General features: G+C 44.1%; 1 protein-coding gene across 2 annotated transcripts in view; it reads left to right on the top strand.

Annotated features, from left to right (window-relative positions):
• IQCH (IQ motif containing H) overlaps window positions 1-19,398 on the top strand; it is a 101,183-nt gene that overhangs the window by 33,136 nt on the left and 48,649 nt on the right. For both annotated transcript variants that reach the window (XM_044229596.1, XM_044229597.1), the window contains exons 6-7: window positions 10,195-10,315; window positions 14,326-14,612. In XM_044229596.1, the coding sequence (XP_044085531.1) occupies window positions 10,195-10,315; window positions 14,326-14,612 (408 nt within the window). The remainder of the gene's footprint in view (window positions 1-10,194; window positions 10,316-14,325; window positions 14,613-19,398) is intronic.

The raw sequence follows: 19,398 nt of genomic DNA, 5'->3' as shown, positions 1-19,398 counted from the left end.
CAAAGCTTAGACTAGCTTTCAGGATCAAATGTAGCAACAAAAATATGGTGGGCATTTCAAACCTTGTTTTTTGGATATGCAACTACATACTCTGCTTGTGTTTTTTTAGTCTCCTGCTCAGGGTTGACGTGCTAAACTCCCTCTTAAGCTGAACCAATGTTGGAATAGACTGAATAGTTGAACATTCAGGATAACCAGGAGGTGGTCTGGCTCCACAGGGTTCTATAGCCCAGGCACATCAAGGTCACTAGGGGGGAACCGTGGGCAATCACTTTCTCGCTCTCCAAGTCTGTACCTCTTCATCTGTAAAGAGGGATAATATTAGTACCTGCCTTGTGGTGGTGGTGGGGGGGGGGGATTAAATAAGATTCCTTTGTAAATTGGCTAGCAATGTCCTTAGCACACAATAAGCCTTCAAGAAATGCTACCCGTTTATTACCAATATTACCATAAAACATTGAATAATTATGTACAATTTAATCTCCCTTTGGTGATTCAGAAGGTCCTTTAGCCTCTTGTAGGCTTCCAGAATAGTGTTCTATGTACCAATTATCATTCTATAGGATTGTGGCTTTTGAAGATATGCAATTGTGGTACCCAACTGTGCCTACCTACTGATTTACCAGGTAATGCCTTTTAAAGAATAAACCTTGACAGCAGTCTGGTTTCTTATCATTTGAAAGTAGGAGATAATTCCAGTTATTTTCATTTTCTACATGTCACCTAAAGAGGCATTGACCTGACAAAGTGCAGCTTGCTCTGACCACAAGCTTGAGACCCAGTTGCTTCATTTTCTGGTTCCGGTTGGTGTCTTTTCTAATTAGTGTAGCAGCACGTCACCACCATCATTGGAAAGCTTTAATCATTTACATATTTTTCCTTATCTCTGAGAATGACTTAGAATGTTTTCTTCCAGTTCAATGGTTATTTTCACAAAGCTGCCAGGGATGGGTTTGAGGTACTTCTCTGGGGCCTGAGGAAGATGACAGGAGAAGGGAAATTGCCTCCCCAAGTAAATGAAAGCCGGGTCCCCCTTCCAAGGACCTATAATAACCAGCTATACAAGCTGTTGGTTTGTGTGTCCTATTGATTTAATATGCTTCTAATCAGTACATAAAGCTATGGGCCTGCAGTGTTAATTTTTCATACGCTTACAAAGTACCCTTTGATTTTCTGTCACACGTTAATTACAGCATTTTGCCATTAAATAGGAAGCTTTGTGTAAACTAATTACTAGGTAATCATTGTCTACTGCAAGCGTGCTGTTTGTACCTTTTATTTTATTCTAAAAATGCACAGATCTCCCAGTCTGGAAACACTCTACCTTCCAGCCATTAGCTCTCACTAATTCATAGCATTATTGTGGTGAGAGTGTAGGAGTTGTAATTGTTGTGGTATCAGAGCTGTTAATTACCGGAGTAAACAGTTGAAATGGTGCCAAGGTCTATTGTACAAGGCAGAGAAAAGGAGGTTTAAATGCTACTCCCACCATCTGGGGACTGGGGGGAGGCAAACGCTTCAGAACAGCAGTGAGGCACTATGGCCGCCTCAGCTCCAGGGTTGGCGGCCATATGGATCCGGAATATTTTGAATCAATTGAATTTAACTGCCAGTTTTTCGCAATAACAGCGTGGAAGGAAGGAATAAAGCAAAAGATGAGAGAAACGAGAATTGGTTAGTGTTTTCACATCCAGGAAGTCCCCCTTGGAGTTCTTTTGGAAATATCTGCTTTGCTGAGAAACCACAGAGCAGGCATGGGTATTTGGAACAGATTCAGAATGAGTTTTACTCTCTGCCTACGACTGCGCCATTTGCTTCTGGTCGGCCGTCCTCCGGGCCCCCCGGTGAGAGAGGGATGCCCTTGAGAAGGCTCGGACTTTCCTATCATTGCACCAGTGCCAACCAAAAAACCCTCTCTTTTGGAGTTCACTGATTTATTACCCTGGTATTTTCACCAGCATGGTCTGTAGAAAGAACACGGTAATAAATATATAAGGCTACCGTATCTGCCTCAAGTATAGCCATCCATACGCGTGGAAATACCAAAGAAGGTACAGCTCTTCACTCTGATTAAGAAAAGTAAATCGCTTGCCCGTTCCTCTTGTATAAAATTAAAACAAATATCCTCCTGATGGTGTCTCATTTCATTCCACAAGTTCCACCCCCTCCTCTTCCACTTGAATGAAAAATCAGAGTCCAAAGGGCACATGTGTCTTCTTTCGTTTTCAATTTCTACTTAAAGAGATTTTTTTAAGTACGTGCAATTTTCTCAACCAACCCTATTTCTCTGACTGGTAAGAAAGAGACGTATTACCAGTAATAATAATTATCGCCACCTCCACTGGCGGTTTATCTGGAAACTGCACGGTTTCTGCTCTACAAGACTGCGACATCTTTAAAACACTCATGTATTTACTTGACGTCACTCCTATTTCATACAATTCCCTTTAAACGCATTTTCCCACATTAAAAATATTTTTTTAAAAATCTGCCACTTGCAGCTGTAACTACTTCTTAATATCATTCCCAAACCGTGAACATATTCTTCTTTTTTTAAACCACCCTGGATTATTTATTTTTAATTGTTCCTTTAGCAGATGTTGGAGTAATTTCAGGGCACAGTGTAAACAGCTCCGTTAAAGAGAGAGATCACAGCCTGCCACGTGCACCAGGAACCAAGGGCAGGGTTTGTCGGGCTTTTAGGACTGCAGTGTGGGCCCTGGGGGTCTGGGGGGAGAGGGGGAGGGCGGCGGACAAATTTCCTGCGTGTGTGTGTGTGTGTGTGTGTGTGTGTGTGCAAAGTTCAACTAAGAGTTTCAAGAAACGCTTAATCTTGATCTATTGCAACCCCCAACATGCAGCACGGAAAAAGAAACAGCAGTTTAAGTGCTGGAAAGTTGAAAGGGAAGGAACCTCTCCACCGTTTCTGGTAAGGGTGAAGCAGTTGTGCAGAGCTTCGGAATGGAAGGGCAACATATGTGCCTCAGTTGGACAAAACGCTTCTCCAGTCAAATCAACTGCTAGGCCTGCATGCTGGTACAAGGTGGAGGCCCACATAATGAGGGACAGACTCCTCGAGAAGCAGCGAGTGGATAATGCTACATAAGTATGGAATTATATACCGCATTTTCACCATTCTGTTTAATGAGAGCCGCCACCGCAGCGAATCACTTGCCACACAGCCGAAATGGGCCATTAGCTATCAAGGGAAAATTGTCTTTGCCGCTTTCAGCAGATGGAGCAAATATTTTACAAAGCAATTTTACATACCAAAAACATTTGTGTGCCTTGGTAATGTTGGCTGTTTTACATTATGTTACCTTCTACAGCAGCATAATTTTCCATCTCATCTAAGGCAAAGTTGGCATTTTTGATTTTTAAATTCTCAATTAACAATTAAACATGGAGTATTAAAGCAGTCCTTAAACTTTAAGTAGGTGTGGGAAGTAGTTTATGACTTGCTGAAGACATTTTCATTTTTCCTTCATCTTCTCAGCATATTTTTGCACTCTAAAGAGGGACTGTTCCTAATGATCTTAATGGAGAGAAATGAGTGAAAACTTCGCTACTGATTGCAGAATGAGAGTAACCAAAGCGCAGACGATCAGAACATTGGCTGGCTAAAAGCGTCCAGCACGGACTGTGGGCACACGGTTTGGACCACCCATTTGTATCTGCTTAAAATGTTTAAACTTCAAGCAACAGAAAATCTGACTCAAAATGGCTTGACTATCTATCTCAGCTAACTGAAAATCCAAGGACCAGTCTGACTTTGGACAAGGCTTAATCCAGTGGCTCAGCACCACGAAGGACCTGGTGACTCCATCGCTCCTCGTCCTTGCCCACAACCTCTGCCCCGCCCTCGGGCTGGCGGTCCGCAGGGTTGCAAGATGGCTGCCAGCAGCTCCTGGAGCTTGTCCTCGATCGAGACAATAGGAAGAAAGAACATTGCAGTTGAGGGTGAGCCAACCTCCATCAACTCGTACAGCTAAGAATGAGGTGGCGGCAGTTCCTCAAAGGGAGTTTGGGACATTGTTACCCTGACCAAGGGGATGAAGATGCTGGCCAGCCAACAACAGATGTCCCTCCACCACTTTTTCATTAATTTGATAGCATAGCCTTAGCATCATGTGGTTGATCGAATCTGACCCAGACTGACCATTCATGCCTGCTGGTAACAGTTACAGAAGCAGATCCCATGGCACTGTGGCGTCCTGGTAGCAACCGGATTTGAATCCCAGTTTGCTACTTCATGGCTGTGTGACATGAAATGAGAATGATAATATCTACAGCGAGAGCAGCTTTGAGTTAATAAATGTTAAAAAATCTCTGGCGCAGGCCTGCGACATGGTAAGCTTTCAGTGAGAGCTATTATTTCACCTAAAAAATGACTATGGTGGTAAATGCATCCTGTGCACAGCAAAGCAACCTTTCTCAGTTTGCCCTCAAATTTGGAATCCCTCCCTTCTCCCCATCTTTGCCCCACCAGCCACCTTTCCTGGTTGCCCACATTTTACCCTCTGAAGCAGGGTTGGTGAAGAAGACTCATCCAGCAGTCAGAGGCAGCCAGAGAGCTCCCACAGTCTCACCGCATGAGTGCGGGAGTCTCATCCCTTCTTCTGGGACATGAGGCATCTGACTTAGACGATCCATACGGCCCATTTCAACACTGACAGTCTTGCTTCACTTTTTAAGTCATTGTCCTGCCCTTCTAACCTTAGGCCACCTTCCATTCCTCTGTTTAAGGATAGAAGAAATCTTTATAACACAGAACAATCCAACTAGGTCCCTTGGTTTCTCTTTTGAGCACCACCAATCACCTTGGAGGTGATTAGCCAAGAAGTGATTTTCCTTAATGTACCACCGCAGATTTAGCAAAGAAGCTTCTAAAGTAAAGTGAGTTTGGGTGGGATTGATATTTAGAGCATTCTAATTTGTATTCCTTCTTTCTCCTCTTCCATCCTCTCCAACACACACACACACGTACTGAATTTACCTGGGAAAGTTAACTCTCTGGAGTTTGAAGTAGTTTTAGTCATTGAGGGCAGTATTAAATTGGATATGCTAGAGGCTTCCCCTGAGAGATCGTGAATTTACTTCAGACAGATATCTCTCCCTTCAAATTTACACTTTCTTGATAGAAAAAGAGAGTGGGCTGAGAGGCAAGGCCCATGCTTGATAGACTAGACTCTCTAGGATGCTGTGGTGGGTCAGAGGGAGGCCCTATGTGCTATGCTCTGCAGGCATCTTGGAGCCTCCCAAGGTCATGACTATTGTCAGTGTTCCCTGGGGGTACTAGTGCATGCTGGAGAAAGGGGACAAGCCTATGCAATGGCAAAGATGGGGCCAAAGTTTCTCCTGGATGGGATTTGCTCTCAAGCTCTCAGCTCCACCAAGGTCAGCAGCTAATGTGTGTTGGCCTAATCAGTGCAATGGTGATGGAAGAAAAATCTGTAATTCTGATTTTTTTTTTTTTCTCAAAAAGTAAAGTGAATTTTCCTAATATCATTTATCATCCACAAGATACATCGTTTCCTTCCCACACCTGCAGAGTTGTTAGCTCTAAATTATCTACTCCGCGCCGGTGATGGGACCCTCTGAAACACTGACTGGGTAGTCTACCACCTTGATGTGACTCCTTGAAGTGAAACCTTCTAACTATTCACTTCACAAGCTTATAGGATAGAGGTCCCCATTGCTGACTTGTAACAGACATTTTATGTATATGTATAAGTACACACACACACACACACACACACACACCCCTATATAGACACACTTCGGGAGGGTGGAAAGGGGGCAAAGAAAGCAAGCTAGCACTCCTTCCTACAAACCTCCCATTTTTTTCTGACTTTAGTGCTGTGTTAATACTCACCCAGGAACAGAATCTGACAATGCAAAAAGCCTCTTCATTCTAGAGTTTCCGCCTCCCATTTGCAAAGCAGGGAACGCGATACTGCGCAGGCTTACATCAGAGTCTTACGGTAGGGACCGAATGAGCTCATGGATGTGAGCCTACTATGACAAGGGAAAGCATTCTATACAGCTTTGACCATTCCCTTGAACCCAGAGGTCTGTCTGGTGTGGTCAGGTGCATGGGAGTACACCGGCACCTGGGTGTCCTCGAGTCATTTTGAAGGAATAAGCCTGAATCGGTACAGATCTCCCCTTACCAACATCTGCTCTGGAAGATGCGGTAACTGTGTTCGAACTACGCAAGATGATCATCACTAGGGAACAGAAACTACCCCTCTGCCCTGAGAACTGACATCTGACATCAGAGAGCCCTCATTGCTCCCAAGAAAAGGTGCTCTCACCATGTCTCGCCACAGCATTGCTGGAGTCCTCTGCACCTGGCTCTGAGCTCTGGCCTCCCCCACCCGTGCACAGGCAGCTTCCAAGCTGAAGGGTTGTTTGTAGGGGTGGTGGAGATAAAACAGCTCTTACGTGGAAGGTCAGTTTGCTGCCTTTTCTTGAATATATGAGCTGCAGGTTCTGCTGGGCTTGCACCATTTGGCTCAGTGCGGTAGGGGTGGGGCAACAATTCTCTTTTTGTTGGTGCTAAGGGCGTTCTTAGCATACTCCTCCTCTGTCCCATCAGATGCCTTCAAACAAATTCACTGAAGAGCTAATACCTTCCCCCTATTCCAAGCCATATCTTTTTCTTAGAGAGTTAATCATGGCCCCAAGCTGCCTCCACGTGCCCCAGCATCCCCTAGCGAACACCACCCCACCAGTGCCTTCAGCTGTGTATTTCTTATGACGGGGCGAGGTTCCTCCTCCTGATTCCTGCAGCCGACTTTCCTCTAGGAAATTAGCCCCTTGCTGTGGCTTTGTGCACAGCATCATTGCTGCGGGTCGGGCAGAACGGCTGGCTGTGTGAGCAGAGGCAGCGGCAGCCGGTTGGCACGGCGTCCAGATGCCTCAGCCCTACGAGTTAATGATTGGCCCTCACATAGCGTGTTGTATCTGAGGTGACACTTCATAAATGTCACTTCGTTTATCTTCCCAATGCCCCTCAGAGGCAGGGAATCCCATAACATCCACCCAGGAAGCATGGGTGGTTCTTAAGTGGTCATCCCCCCAGGTGGTTCCTGGGCAGCAAGGAGGTTAGGCCTGTTGAGTGGTTTCACATTTTCCCTTATTCTGGAACTTCAGCTGCTCAGGGCTGTGTCCGTGTTTAACTACCGCCATGAATCATTCCACATTTAGTGTTCCCTGTGCAGAGCACTGGGGCAAATGACCACAAAGCCACTGATCACACCCTGAGGGAACCCCCCCTCCCCACCACCCACCCAGAGCTGGAGAGCACAGAGAAAGTATACCCAGCTGGTGACAGAGAAAGCTTCCTGGGGGAGGTGTGACTGGGACTAACTCAGGATGAGGAGGAGGCAGCCAGGGGAGGAAAGGAAGGAAGGAAGGCTGAGGAAAGAGACTGAACAGGAGAATTTGGGGCAAGCGTGGGAGCTGGAGAGGAGAGAGGTGAGGCTATATTAGGAATCACAGGCCGAGTCACAATGGCCCCTCTTCATGCGTTATCTGGGGAGTCTCAACTTGATCCTCAAGTTGATGGAGATCTAGTTTCAAGATTTAGGTAGCAAGGTTCCTACCTGTTCCTTCACTGAGGGCACTCCATCTCCACGCCCTAAAACACAAAGACACTCTTTTCCCCAACTTCGGGTACTTAAAAGGAAGGCCTGACATTTGGTCATTTTTCCTCCCATTGTTTTTATTGTAGTAAATACATATAACATAAAATTTACGATCTTTAACATTTTTTTAAAGATTTTATTTATTTATTTGACAGACAGAGATCACAAGTAGGCAGAGAGGCAGGCAGAGAGAGAGAGGAAGGGAAGCAGTTTCCCCACTGAGCAGAGAGCCAGATGCGGGGCTCCATCCCAGGACCCTGGGATCATGACCTGAGCCGAAGGGAGAGGCTTTAACCCACTGAGCCACCCAGGTGCCCCCCATCTTTAACATGTTTAAGTGTACAGCCCTGTGGTCGTAAATATGTTTGTAACCCTGGGCAGCCATTGCCACCATCCATCTCCCTAGCTCTTCTCATGGTGTGAAACTCGACCTCTGCACCCATGCAGCACCAACTCCCCATTCCCCCTGCCTCCAGTCCCAGACAGATCACTACACTGTCTATCTCTGTGATTTCGATACTCTGCATGCCTGTAATTTATTGATACATGCATGAGTAAATGGATAACTGAGTTCTTTCTCTTTGGACTGTCTTGATATGAATAGCCACACAGGAGATGATGGCACAGATGTCTTAACACTTTTTAGAAGCAGGACCGGGAAGACCCTTTAACCATGGGTGAACAGAAAAGAAGCCTCCATGGTCATGGGGAAGGGCCTGGCCTGCGAGGCTTCGATGGGCTTTCCCAGAGCAGGGTGGGAATCGACAGCCATGCCCGGGCCTCCCAGCTTTGGGGCACCTCATAAATCACAGACAATTGGTCTTCTTCAGTAGACTAGAACGCTTTTAACTGAAACAAGTGCCAAATGAAAAGAAAGTTGGGTTTGGGGGACAGTGTTCCAAGTAGGAGTAATGTGGGGGTCCAATCGTTGGAACTCTGCACTGTGTATGGTTGTTTATGACTGAGATGTAGGATTCTGAAGGCCTGAGGCAATGTCCAGTGAAAAGTAGAGGAAATGTGTACATGGGGCAGAATATGCAAGGCAAAATGTCCCCTGCTTTGACAGCAATTTCCCTGCCTCCACTTCCCAAGGCAGAGGCTTGTAGTCTGAGCCTGCTTCCCCAGCCCTTTGGAACAGACCTCCAGCTCCTGCACAGTGACTCACCCTGAACCTGCTGGCCGGACACCCTCCCCTTCTCTTAGGTATTTTTGTTTTGTATGTCAAGCACTTACTAAGCTAACTAATGAGACTCTCCCACCAGGATTTTCTTGATATTTCAGAAATTATTCAGGTGATTTGGACCTGCCTAGAGTATATTCTCAGATATCTGTCTTCTATTATAGATTTTGAGAGGTCACTGGACCCAGAATGAAACAGATATCCCAGGGAGCTGGGGGTGAAGAGTGGCAGGCAGGGGTGGGGGGGCAGGACAACCACTTTTTTAATGTCAGGGAAGTTGGAAATAAATGAGTATACAGATTATTTCTAAGATTCCTTTCAACCCCACTCACAGAAGCGGTGGATTCTTTTCCGATTCTTCCAAATTACTGAGCACTCACACATAGATCCAGAAGGTCCCCAGCAACCCAAAGCAAGCCCGAGTTTTACTTGTCAGCGTCCCATATTTTGAATATTAATATTGCCCATCAAATGGTTTTACATCTAATGCCCTGCCCTACTTCTGCCAGAAATAAAATCTAAAGAGATGGCTTTTATTTGAACGTTTTTAGAGATTCTACTAAGACTATTCAGAAAAAAAAAAATGACTCTGGCAACCTGAAGCTTTTTATATCAGAAAGTCCAGCATCTTATTCTTTAGGGAATTTCTAGCTATTTTCATTTTGACACAGGGCTCTGTGGTTTGGGTTATTTGAGGATGGTAAGGGGGCTTGTCTCAGGTCCAGTCAGATGAGGCTGTGACCTAGCGGGGAAGGCCAGCCCTCCTTCCCACCTCATTCTTCCAACCTGCTCCCACCTATAACCCCACCTTTATAGGATCAGCCTGAAGTTTAAGGCTTTGATCCCATGGCTATAGGATGTGGAGGCCCCCCAACAAGGGGGAAAGGACACAGTGCCAAAGAAAGACCCTTTCAACTCCGTAATTTCTCCCAGGGTCAGCCCGATTAGGGTCATAGAATAAAAAACGTTCGGGTCTGAAGGATCTTAGGGACAAGGTAACGAAGCCCCATCTTACAATAAAGGGAAACTGAGGCCCAGAGCAAAGAGGCCCACTGCCCAAGGACACTCAGCTGGTCAGCTGCAGTGGGTCTGCAGCCGGGTTTCCTGACGTCCAGACGGAAGGCCGCCCTTCAGAGACAAGAGGCATGACTAGCAGCAAAATTTAGGGGCCAAATCACTTTGAAATATGAAAACTGAAATGCCCGGAAAATTAGAGCAAAATTTCAAAATGGCTTTCTGACTCTGGGTAAACAGTAACCACATTTTTTTTGCCTGTTGGAGGCCTGGTTTTTAATCACTCCACAAGCAGTTTTCATTTCTGTAGTAAAATTGCTTGTGGTTCTATTTAATTTGTTTCTGCAGGAGCCAGCTTTGGTGAAGATCTCCGAGGAGCTGGCGGGCATTTTAGCACAGCACGCACAGCCAGTCAATGAGAAACGGTTCCCGACGTGGAGGAAATTCCTCCAAACATTTCTCTGTCAAGGTAAATAAGACTGTAAAGTTTCTACTGAGGATTGGTCCGCACAACCTTGAATCCCTACTTTTGGGTCAACCTCGCGCCGATTTAAATCCCTTGCCTCTCTTGTGTTGGTTTTACATCAGTGCTCTTACAAGCAGACTTCCTTCTCGCTTTTGAAGTTTGTCTGGAAATTTAACTTGCGCCCAGTCTCTGACATGAACGGGAGCTGTGCGCAGCAGGCATGGTGGGCACAGCCCGCACAGCTCGGGACCCTACCCTGTGTTTGCACCTCAGACTTCCCCCGACAGGTGGGCTTTGGAGTCGGACTACCGGGTTGTGGAGCTCATCCCTGACCTCGAACAAGGTTCTAAAACTCTCAGAAGCACGGTTTCCTCCCTTACCTACCTCACGGGGTTGCTAGGGGAATCCAACACAATATGGATGTGACCGTTTCTGCCACACAGCCTCAGCGTGGGTCTTTAATAAGTGTCAGTCTCCCCTTCCCTTTTGTGAGACAGCAGGAATGGTCTCTCCCCCACTTCCGAAGGCACAACTTCTAAGTAAGGATTCTCCACCGCCCTTCCATCCTCCTAACTCACCCTTTGCTCTAAGGACACAAGGGGGTGTGTGGATGAGGGGCTGAATGGAGCGAGTGATGCTTGTCCCCAGTTGCAGAGGTCCCTGTGGGGACCACATGTCCACGCAAGGCCCCTCCCTCTTAGGAAGTTCCGGCCTAAGACAGGTAGTCTTACCTGCTTATCCTCGTGAAGGACACAAGGAGGCTAGTGTAACAGGCCACAGAAGGTATCTTTACACTCTATTCACTGCTCTCAGGTGATCCTAAAGGTGATTAGATTAACATTAATATGTGATAATATCCTAACATGACGTCAGATAAGGGCGGCAGCAACTGCACAAGACTGATCACAGCACAGTGGAGACCACATGGTGAGCACCGGGAGTGTTTATCCTGTGCTGGACACTATTATTTGATCCCCCCAACAATCCTATCAGGTGGGTACCATTGTCATTCTTGTTTTACAGAAGGGGAAATGGAGGTATAAAAGATTAAGTGACTCGCCCCAAATCACCCCGGAGGCTACTTCTGTGTTGTTCCGGGAGTCCTGATGGGACCCAGCGGGTATATTTATCAAGGAACACATCCCTAGTTCGGTGTATGAGAGAGCACCGGAAAGGACAGATGCGTGGCTTGTTGGAAGGCACGGGGTGGGCAGTGTGGAGTGGGGGGCAGTAGAGAACACCCTGTTCTCGTTAGTCAAGCTGGGGGTTGGGTGGTCAGCGATCTAACAAGCATGATGTAAGGGGCTTTTCCACTGATGTGGGGAGAAGGGGAGATGACGCATGATCTCCAGTGTGCTCTCAAATCCAAACTTCCATGATTCTACAAATTTCCACATGCACCCACTGACAGAGAAGTAAAACTAACAGAGTCACCCCCATATGCATAAATGGGAGAAAATAAGGTACCTACAACAAAACCGGTCAAGAATAAGGGATTCTTTTTGTTAGGACAGGGAGACCCTGAAGATCTCCCGGTGCATCCAGGATAGGACTTAGGAGTTTCCAAATCATCCAAGGTCAGCCTGCAAACCGTCCTCTAATCTAGTTCTTGTCATGGGAGCTTTGTAGCTTAGAAAGTGTTTTCCCAGCTACTGTCTCACCTGAGCTGTATAAGCTGGGGCTGAGCCTCGACCTCCTATTCATCTCTACCCTTTCTTCCTTTCTTTCAGCCATTGTAAACACAGTAACTTTATGAGAAGCAGAACAAGCTTTATGAAGCCAACTTTATAGTTGGAGAGATGAGCTCAAAGCTAGGAAGTCACTGGGCAAAACCATACAACAATTATATGGTGAATAGTAATACAGTTAGACCCTACAATTTTAATACGTCTCAAAAACCCAGTTCTCGGAAGTCATGTGTTTCCAAACCTCTGCCTGGCTCTGAGCCCAGTGCATACAGCAGGCCCTGCGTAAATGCTCACTGGCCAAGCCGGGCCATCACCCACCCCCTCCTCACACGCACACCTGCAGTTTCCTGACTCCCAAGCCACGTCTCTCACCACCTTCCACTCTTGCCTGTTTCATTTCCCTTCCGCTCTCTCGGGTGTGCTTATGGCCACAAAACGTGCTATACATTCAGTTTCTACCTTGTCACAGGACTAACATCAAAGGAAATATACTTTTTAAAAAGAGGAATTAATTGCTTTGAAAAAAAAAAAAGTTAACAGTGAAAAAGCCATGATCATAATGCTGAGAAGACCGTATGAATCAGCTACCTTGAAGTAAAACAAAACAAACTCAAGTAATCTTGGATGTAGAAAGGATAATATGGTTGATGGAGGCACCATCTTTCAAAATATAGGTGGTGGCTTAAAGCCACATAGTTAATTCACTCAACAGAGACGCAATTGGTATTTGTGTTTGTTTTTTGTAGATTTTGTTGTTTTGTTGCACTTACCTTGCTCATTCCCCAACAACCTGCGTTTAGGTGCAGCACACACTAGTGGGCCCCATTTAAAGCAAAGCACATCTCATACTAACTAGATATAGGAGTTTTCCTTCTGAAACTCAGCTTTCCTTAGGGCTGGGTCCCAACAAACATAGACACTTAAGGAAAGTGCCTTTTGTGTAAAGTAACAGATGGCTGCATCTGGGAATTGCTAAAGTCTCAGGATCTAACCGTATACGCTGTTTGAAGCCCAGGGGCAGAGGTCACCTCCTAACAAATTTGTGAAATATGCACCAAGTTTGTCTTAATGCTCTCGGTCTCCAAGGTCCACCCTGTCTAGGGACTGCTTCCTTGTTTTTACTTTTAAGTTATGCTATCTTATTCTTTTTAAGTAATACTAAAATCTTTCTTCTATACAAGGTATATAGTCAGTAAGATTTTTGTGGGGCCTACAATTAAACATCAGGGCCGTGTATGTTCTGTGGACATGACTAAGGACATGACTAAGCTGACTCGCAAAATTAGCCTGCTCTCACATCGTTGCTGTGGCTGAGCATCAGGTCAGCCTCTGTGATTTCTGTTATTCAGAGCAAAAGGGAAAGTATGATTAATTGTAAAGCTTTCATTATCAGTAGGGACCCTTCTTCAATAATGGCAGCATCTCCTGCACTCCACATTAAAAAAAAAAAAAATGATTTCTGTTATTCAGAGCAAAAGGGAAAGTATGATTAATTGTAAAGCTTTCATTATCAGTAGGGACCCTTCTTCAATAATGGCAGCATCTCCTGCACTCCACATTAAAAAAAAAAAAAAAAAAGCCTGACGACTTGGCGTAGGAGTACTTTGACATAAGAGTCAGTGTTCTCCTATTCCGGATAAAAGTCCTAACCTATTGAAACTCCAAAAAAACAGTGAAATTGGGAGCCTGGGTGGCTCAGTCGTTAAGTGGCTGCCTTTGGCTCAGGTCATGTCCTGGGATGGAGCCCTACCTTGCGCTCCCTGCTCGGCAGGAAGCCTGCTTCTCCCTCTCCTGCTCCCCCTGCTTGGGTTCCCTCAGTTTCTGTGTCTCTCAATAAAATCCTTAAAAATAAAAAAAGTTATTAAAAAAGCAGTGAAGTTGAACAGAAAGAGCACTTGTCATCAAGCTATAAATGCAGACAACGGGCAGTTCATTTCCCCTGAGGGATTTGCCTATGGTCCTTGGGTCCACTGTTTATGTTATGAATAGGCACAGCCTTGATGATCTTATGGTATCTTTATGGTGAATGAAACCTGACATTCATTGAGTCCTAGTATATGCCAAGTACTGGAATAAATACTATAGATAGAGTATCTCTAAGATTCACAACAATCTGGTAAGGTAGGTTTTATTATCCCCATTTTATAGATGACGAAAAAGGAAGTTCAGAGAATTGAAACTATTTGCCCGAAGTCTCACAAGACATGGCAGATGCAGGATCTGAGCCGAAGTCCATCTGCCAAAGCCCGAGATTTTTCCTCCTGTGCTATGTGGACACAATCACATGGGCCCACCTTTTCACCTATTCCATGCTTTTCCCACCAGGAGGCACGATGGAAGCGTACCCACCCGCAGGAAGTGTCACCAACCTGACGGTGGACATGCTGATTGAGCCCAATGGAGAAATCCGAGTGCTGTCCACGGGGGACCAGCTCCATGCAGAAGGCCCCTTCATCTCTACTGGTACCACCATGCCTCAGACCTCAGTGGATCCCCAACTCCTCTGTTCTTTGTGCCTCAAGATTGGAAATGCTTGTAAAATGAAAAATGTGGTTGGTTACTTTTCTATAGACCTGGTGACATTTATTGATCCATCCACCCTGGAACAACAGGTAAGTTGATGCCTCGTGAAATACTAAAATATGTAAAGACTCCATGCCATCCGCATCTAATCTACAGGGAATATCAGCGTCTTGTTGAGACTCAGTGCTCCTTGGAGGAGCTGCCTCTGTAAATTCCGCATTTACGGGGTCTGTGCCCAGGATCTTCTCATTTGGGTACTGCTGGAATTTCAATGACTAGAACTCATCCCACATAGCTCATTCGGTAGGGCCTCGATTCTGCCCACGAGGGTTCTGCCTGTGTCTTATCGTGAGACTATTTTATGCCATCCAGGGACTGAGCTTGTCTAAAACTTGTGCTTAAATAGAACGTCAGTCACTAGAAAGGAGTTAAGAGAGTCCTTGTTTCCATTCTTTTTCTTATCAGTAGTTCACCAGCTACTTAAATTGTCCATTGTTTCTTCCTTAAAAATGTATTGGGATGAACATATTTCATCAATATAAAAAGGCGATAATAGTAATGTAATAAACATCCCGTGCCCCCACTCAGCTTAAGAAATAAAGCGGTGCCGATACCACCTCCAGTCCTGTGCACTTCTTGCGACTCGTAATGTGGCCCTTCTTCCTCCCAGAGGCAGCCACAGGCTTATAACTGGGCTCTGATTCCTTTCCACATCTTCAGGCTTTGATAACGCATGGAGGAACCCATAAACAATAATTTCATTTCGCTGTTTTAAAACTTTTTATAGATAACATGCTATATGTTGTTATCGTTGTATAACAGCCTTTTATTTATTCAATATTTCATCTGTAAGATTCTTCACATGCATTTGTGTGGCTCTGACGTAGAATGGTCTAGATAACTTCAGCCTTTTTTGCTTTGCTTCTCACTGCTCCCGCCAAAATTATAATGTTTAGATTCAGTATGACTTCACAGGACTCTGTTTGAAAAACGTTGAGTTCTACCTCTGTAAGTGCTGGGTGACCAGACCTCCATCAACAGGGTGAAATGGCCTCTGTCCTCCCTCTCCTGATATCCTCTGGCCGTCCAACATTGTAAATGCACAATAGTTGTTTCATATTCATTATTCTCAGTTTTATGGGTCTCCATTTCATTCAGATGATGGTTTCAAAGTGAGAGTTTATGTTTTGGGCAGCGTTCAGCTTGCTCAATAATCATTTTCCATTTGCCTTCCTGAGCCCTTGATCACTTCTGCATTCCTTTCTCAGGCCCGCACACGGAGAAAGGACAAACTGAAGGGCATCCAGAAATCTACCTGGGGGGAAGGGACGACAGAAACAATGCCCTCTGGTGAAAGAGCTGGTGGCAGGGAAGCAGGGGAGGCTTCCCTCCCCAAACATTTGTCATGAGAAAGGAGGATTCAATCTGTGATCCCTGGGGCAGGAGGAGGATGGAACTATGGGGACTGTTGTCCTGTGGCTTTTATTTATTCAAGTTTGGTATGGGGAAAATTGCATGGCAGGGAGAGGGATGTTCAAACACAGAGCTAGACCTATCTCTGGGCTTACTATCCTTCTGGACTTCAGGGATTAAAGTCCTTACCTTGGCTGGTCCCATGTGCCCTGCTGGCCTTTTCTCACCTAACTCCCCCTCTTTTTCTCTCTTCCAACCACACTGGCCTCTCTCAGTTCCCTTACTGATCATACTACTTCCTGCCACAGGGCCTTTACATGCACTGCCCCTCTGCCCAAAATGTTCTTGCCTCTTCTTTTTTACCTAGTAACCCCCTTTCCACCAATCAGATTTCAGCTCGAGCCATGCTTTCTTAGGGAAACCTTCCTGACCTCCCTGACAAAGTCTAGTTTCCCTCTTTTGAATTCTTATATCACCAAGTACCTCTCCTTTCCCACCACTTTAGCTTAGTTATAATTGCATTCATGATATAAATGCATTCATATGATTATCTGATTACAGCTACCTCCCTCTTGTAGATTGTAAGCTCCCCCACTCAATTCTCTTTTTTGTACCAGGTCTCTTTTGCTCCCCACTCAATTCTCAGCACTATTTCTGCCCTGGTCCACAGCAGGTATTCAGTAAATATGTGTTGAAGGAAGAACGAATGGAAGGAAGGAACAACAGATATTCTAGCAGATACTAGATGTGGTGCCAAGATTTTAGAGAATGAATTCAGGCATCAACTAATGGATGAGATAAATAAATACTAACCCATAATTCTGTGACTTTATCATATTAAGACCTCTCCTTGTCCCTTCCTGTTAATACCTGAATGTACAGTTATTTGTGTTACAATTTTCAATAGAACAGTATTGGAAGAATTGCTCAGTGAGTACACCAAAGAGTGTTTTTACATTGACAAGGGAAGTAGATTTAGCTCAGTGTAAGTGTATATAGGTATATAGACATATAGATATATATGTAAAATAATAAAATATAACAAATATATATAAAATGATATGATTATATATAATAAAAGTATAAATTTAAAAGTATAAATAATAAATACATAAGTAAATATATAAATAAATATATTAAATTTTTGTTTATAATAAGTATAATATATATAATGAAAATTTCTTTTGCAAAAATCACTGGCATACTCTAGCCATTTTGCAAGTACCATCACTTCAGAAAGCACCTTAGTTTCTTTCCTAGTTGGCATGCTTTGTGGTATCAGTGAAGATACTGGCGTATTATCATCTTATTTTTGCCAGCCTGGTGGGGGGAAATGTTATCTTGTCTTCCTCAGTATTTCTTTGATTTTCAGTGATGATATATATCATCTTTTTATGTATTTTGTCTTAATTCCCTTATCATATCTTTTACCCCACTTAAATTAGACTATAATGTAAATGTTGATTTGTGGAAGCTCTTTTTACATAAGCAACTCTTATCCTTTGTTACACAAGTTACAAATACATTCTTCTAGATTGTCATTTGTGGCTTTTCCTTCTTTTTTCCAGCCATGTTTCTCCATCATAAAATCATTATTTTTTCCTTTGTCATTGATTAGTAATATTTTGTAGAAAGGTGTTCCAAGAGTACACCAATATTTTATTCCTCATCAAATTTCCACCCATGAAACTTAGCAGCCACTGTCAACTTTCTCCTGAGCCTGCCATCACTGTGATAGTGGTAACTTTCTTTTTTTTTTTTTTTTTTTGAGGGTTTTATTTGACAATTATTTGACATGACAAGTGGGCAGAGAGGTAGACAGAGAGAGGGGGAATCAGGCTCCCCACTGAGCAGAGAGCCCGATGTGGGGCTCAATCCCAGACCCTGAGATCATGACCTGAGCTGAAGGCAGAGGCTAAATCCACTGAGCCACCCAAGTGCCCCATATAGTGGTGACTTTCTACCATGCTTTCTATATTTATTAATTGGCAATATATTGCGAACAAGAGTTTTTCCTTTCCATCTTTCATTTATGTATGTCTTCATATATGTAATTATACCAGTTTGAATGTGTCAGTTTCTATGTTCTTTAGTTGTATTTTGATGTTCTCAATATTTTGATGCTCAAAGTGTTCCAGATTTGGCTACTGGGAGAACTTCAGGGTGACTCTTGTGTTCTTTGGACATGTCCCCATCATTCTGTGAGCATGTCTTACTTTCTATCACAAAGGGATAGTCCAGTTTCATCTTACATTCTCCCTGTCACAGACCTAGGATCAACCCCAAGAGCCTAGGGTCCTTGCGGTGGAAGATGGTATTAAGATCTGGGCTTGGTGTAGGCATTGCTACTGAAGTGTCACTGCTTCTAGTCGCTCTCAGTGGACAGAGCTCAGAAGTTCATGTATTATATATGGATCATACACACAGACACACAAATGAATGTACCTATAACTATTCCTATATCTATCAGTGCATATATATTTTAAATCCATGCATTTCTACCAATATCTCTAATATCAGTCCAGCACTTCAGGAATCTTCCTAGACTTCCCCTTTTCCACACTTAAAAATAAGTACCTTCTCCAACAGTGAGAAATCTGAGCCTCTTTACCCTCAATATATTATATGCTTCTTTCTCAATTTATTTGTTTGTTCAGTGTACCAATCTCCCAACCAGTCCTGCTGTCTTCTTCACCTGCCACATCTGTGCCCCACCCATGCACTTTCTGTACTTGGACACAGAACCCTGTCATTTGCGTTTTATTTGTAATACTCTTTGTCATACTAAAGTTTCAAATAGTCGAATCTAGCTCTTTTTCTAAATTACTATATTATTTTAATCTTATCTTTCTTTCTCTTAGCCTCAGTTTTCTCGGCTATGAAGTGAGTAGGTTTACTTATTTGACTTCTTAGAAAACTTCCCATTCAAAAATTATGTATTTCAATAATATTCTCATGGTACTTACTTTTGTACTCAAAATTAATACTAAGAATAAGAGGAATCTGCTTTTTAGAAATATCACAAGGACACGACCACAAAGGTTTACATATGCATATGTTAACCAGCACATTACTAAGGACAGCAAAAATTTTCAAACAGCCTAAATTCCAATAGTAGAGAATTTGTTAAGCAAATTATGTTAGAGGAATAGAACTGAATGCTATGAAAACAGTAGAAGGTTTTTAAAGAATATTTAAGAAGAAGCTATTTACAGACTAGTTGAAGGCTGGGGATACCTGGATGGCACAGCCGGTTAAGCATCTCACTTTTGGTTTTGGCTCAGGTCATGATCTCAGGAGTGAGATCGGGTCCGTGTCAGGCTCTGCACAGAGTACGGAGTCACTTGAGATTCTCTCTCCCTCTGCCTCTCCTGCTCGTGCTCTCTCTCTCTTTCTCCCGCTCTCTCAAATAAATCAATCTTTAAAAAAAAGGGCGGGGGGGGGTGCGGTGCACGCCTGGGT

The sequence above is a fragment of the Neovison vison genome, chromosome 13 (assembly GCF_020171115.1).
Source record: "Neovison vison isolate M4711 chromosome 13, ASM_NN_V1, whole genome shotgun sequence".
Lineage (NCBI taxonomy): Eukaryota > Metazoa > Chordata > Mammalia > Carnivora > Mustelidae > Neogale > Neogale vison.
The sequence above is the reverse complement of the archived record's forward strand: the minus strand, read 5'-3'. Positions and strand labels throughout refer to the sequence as shown.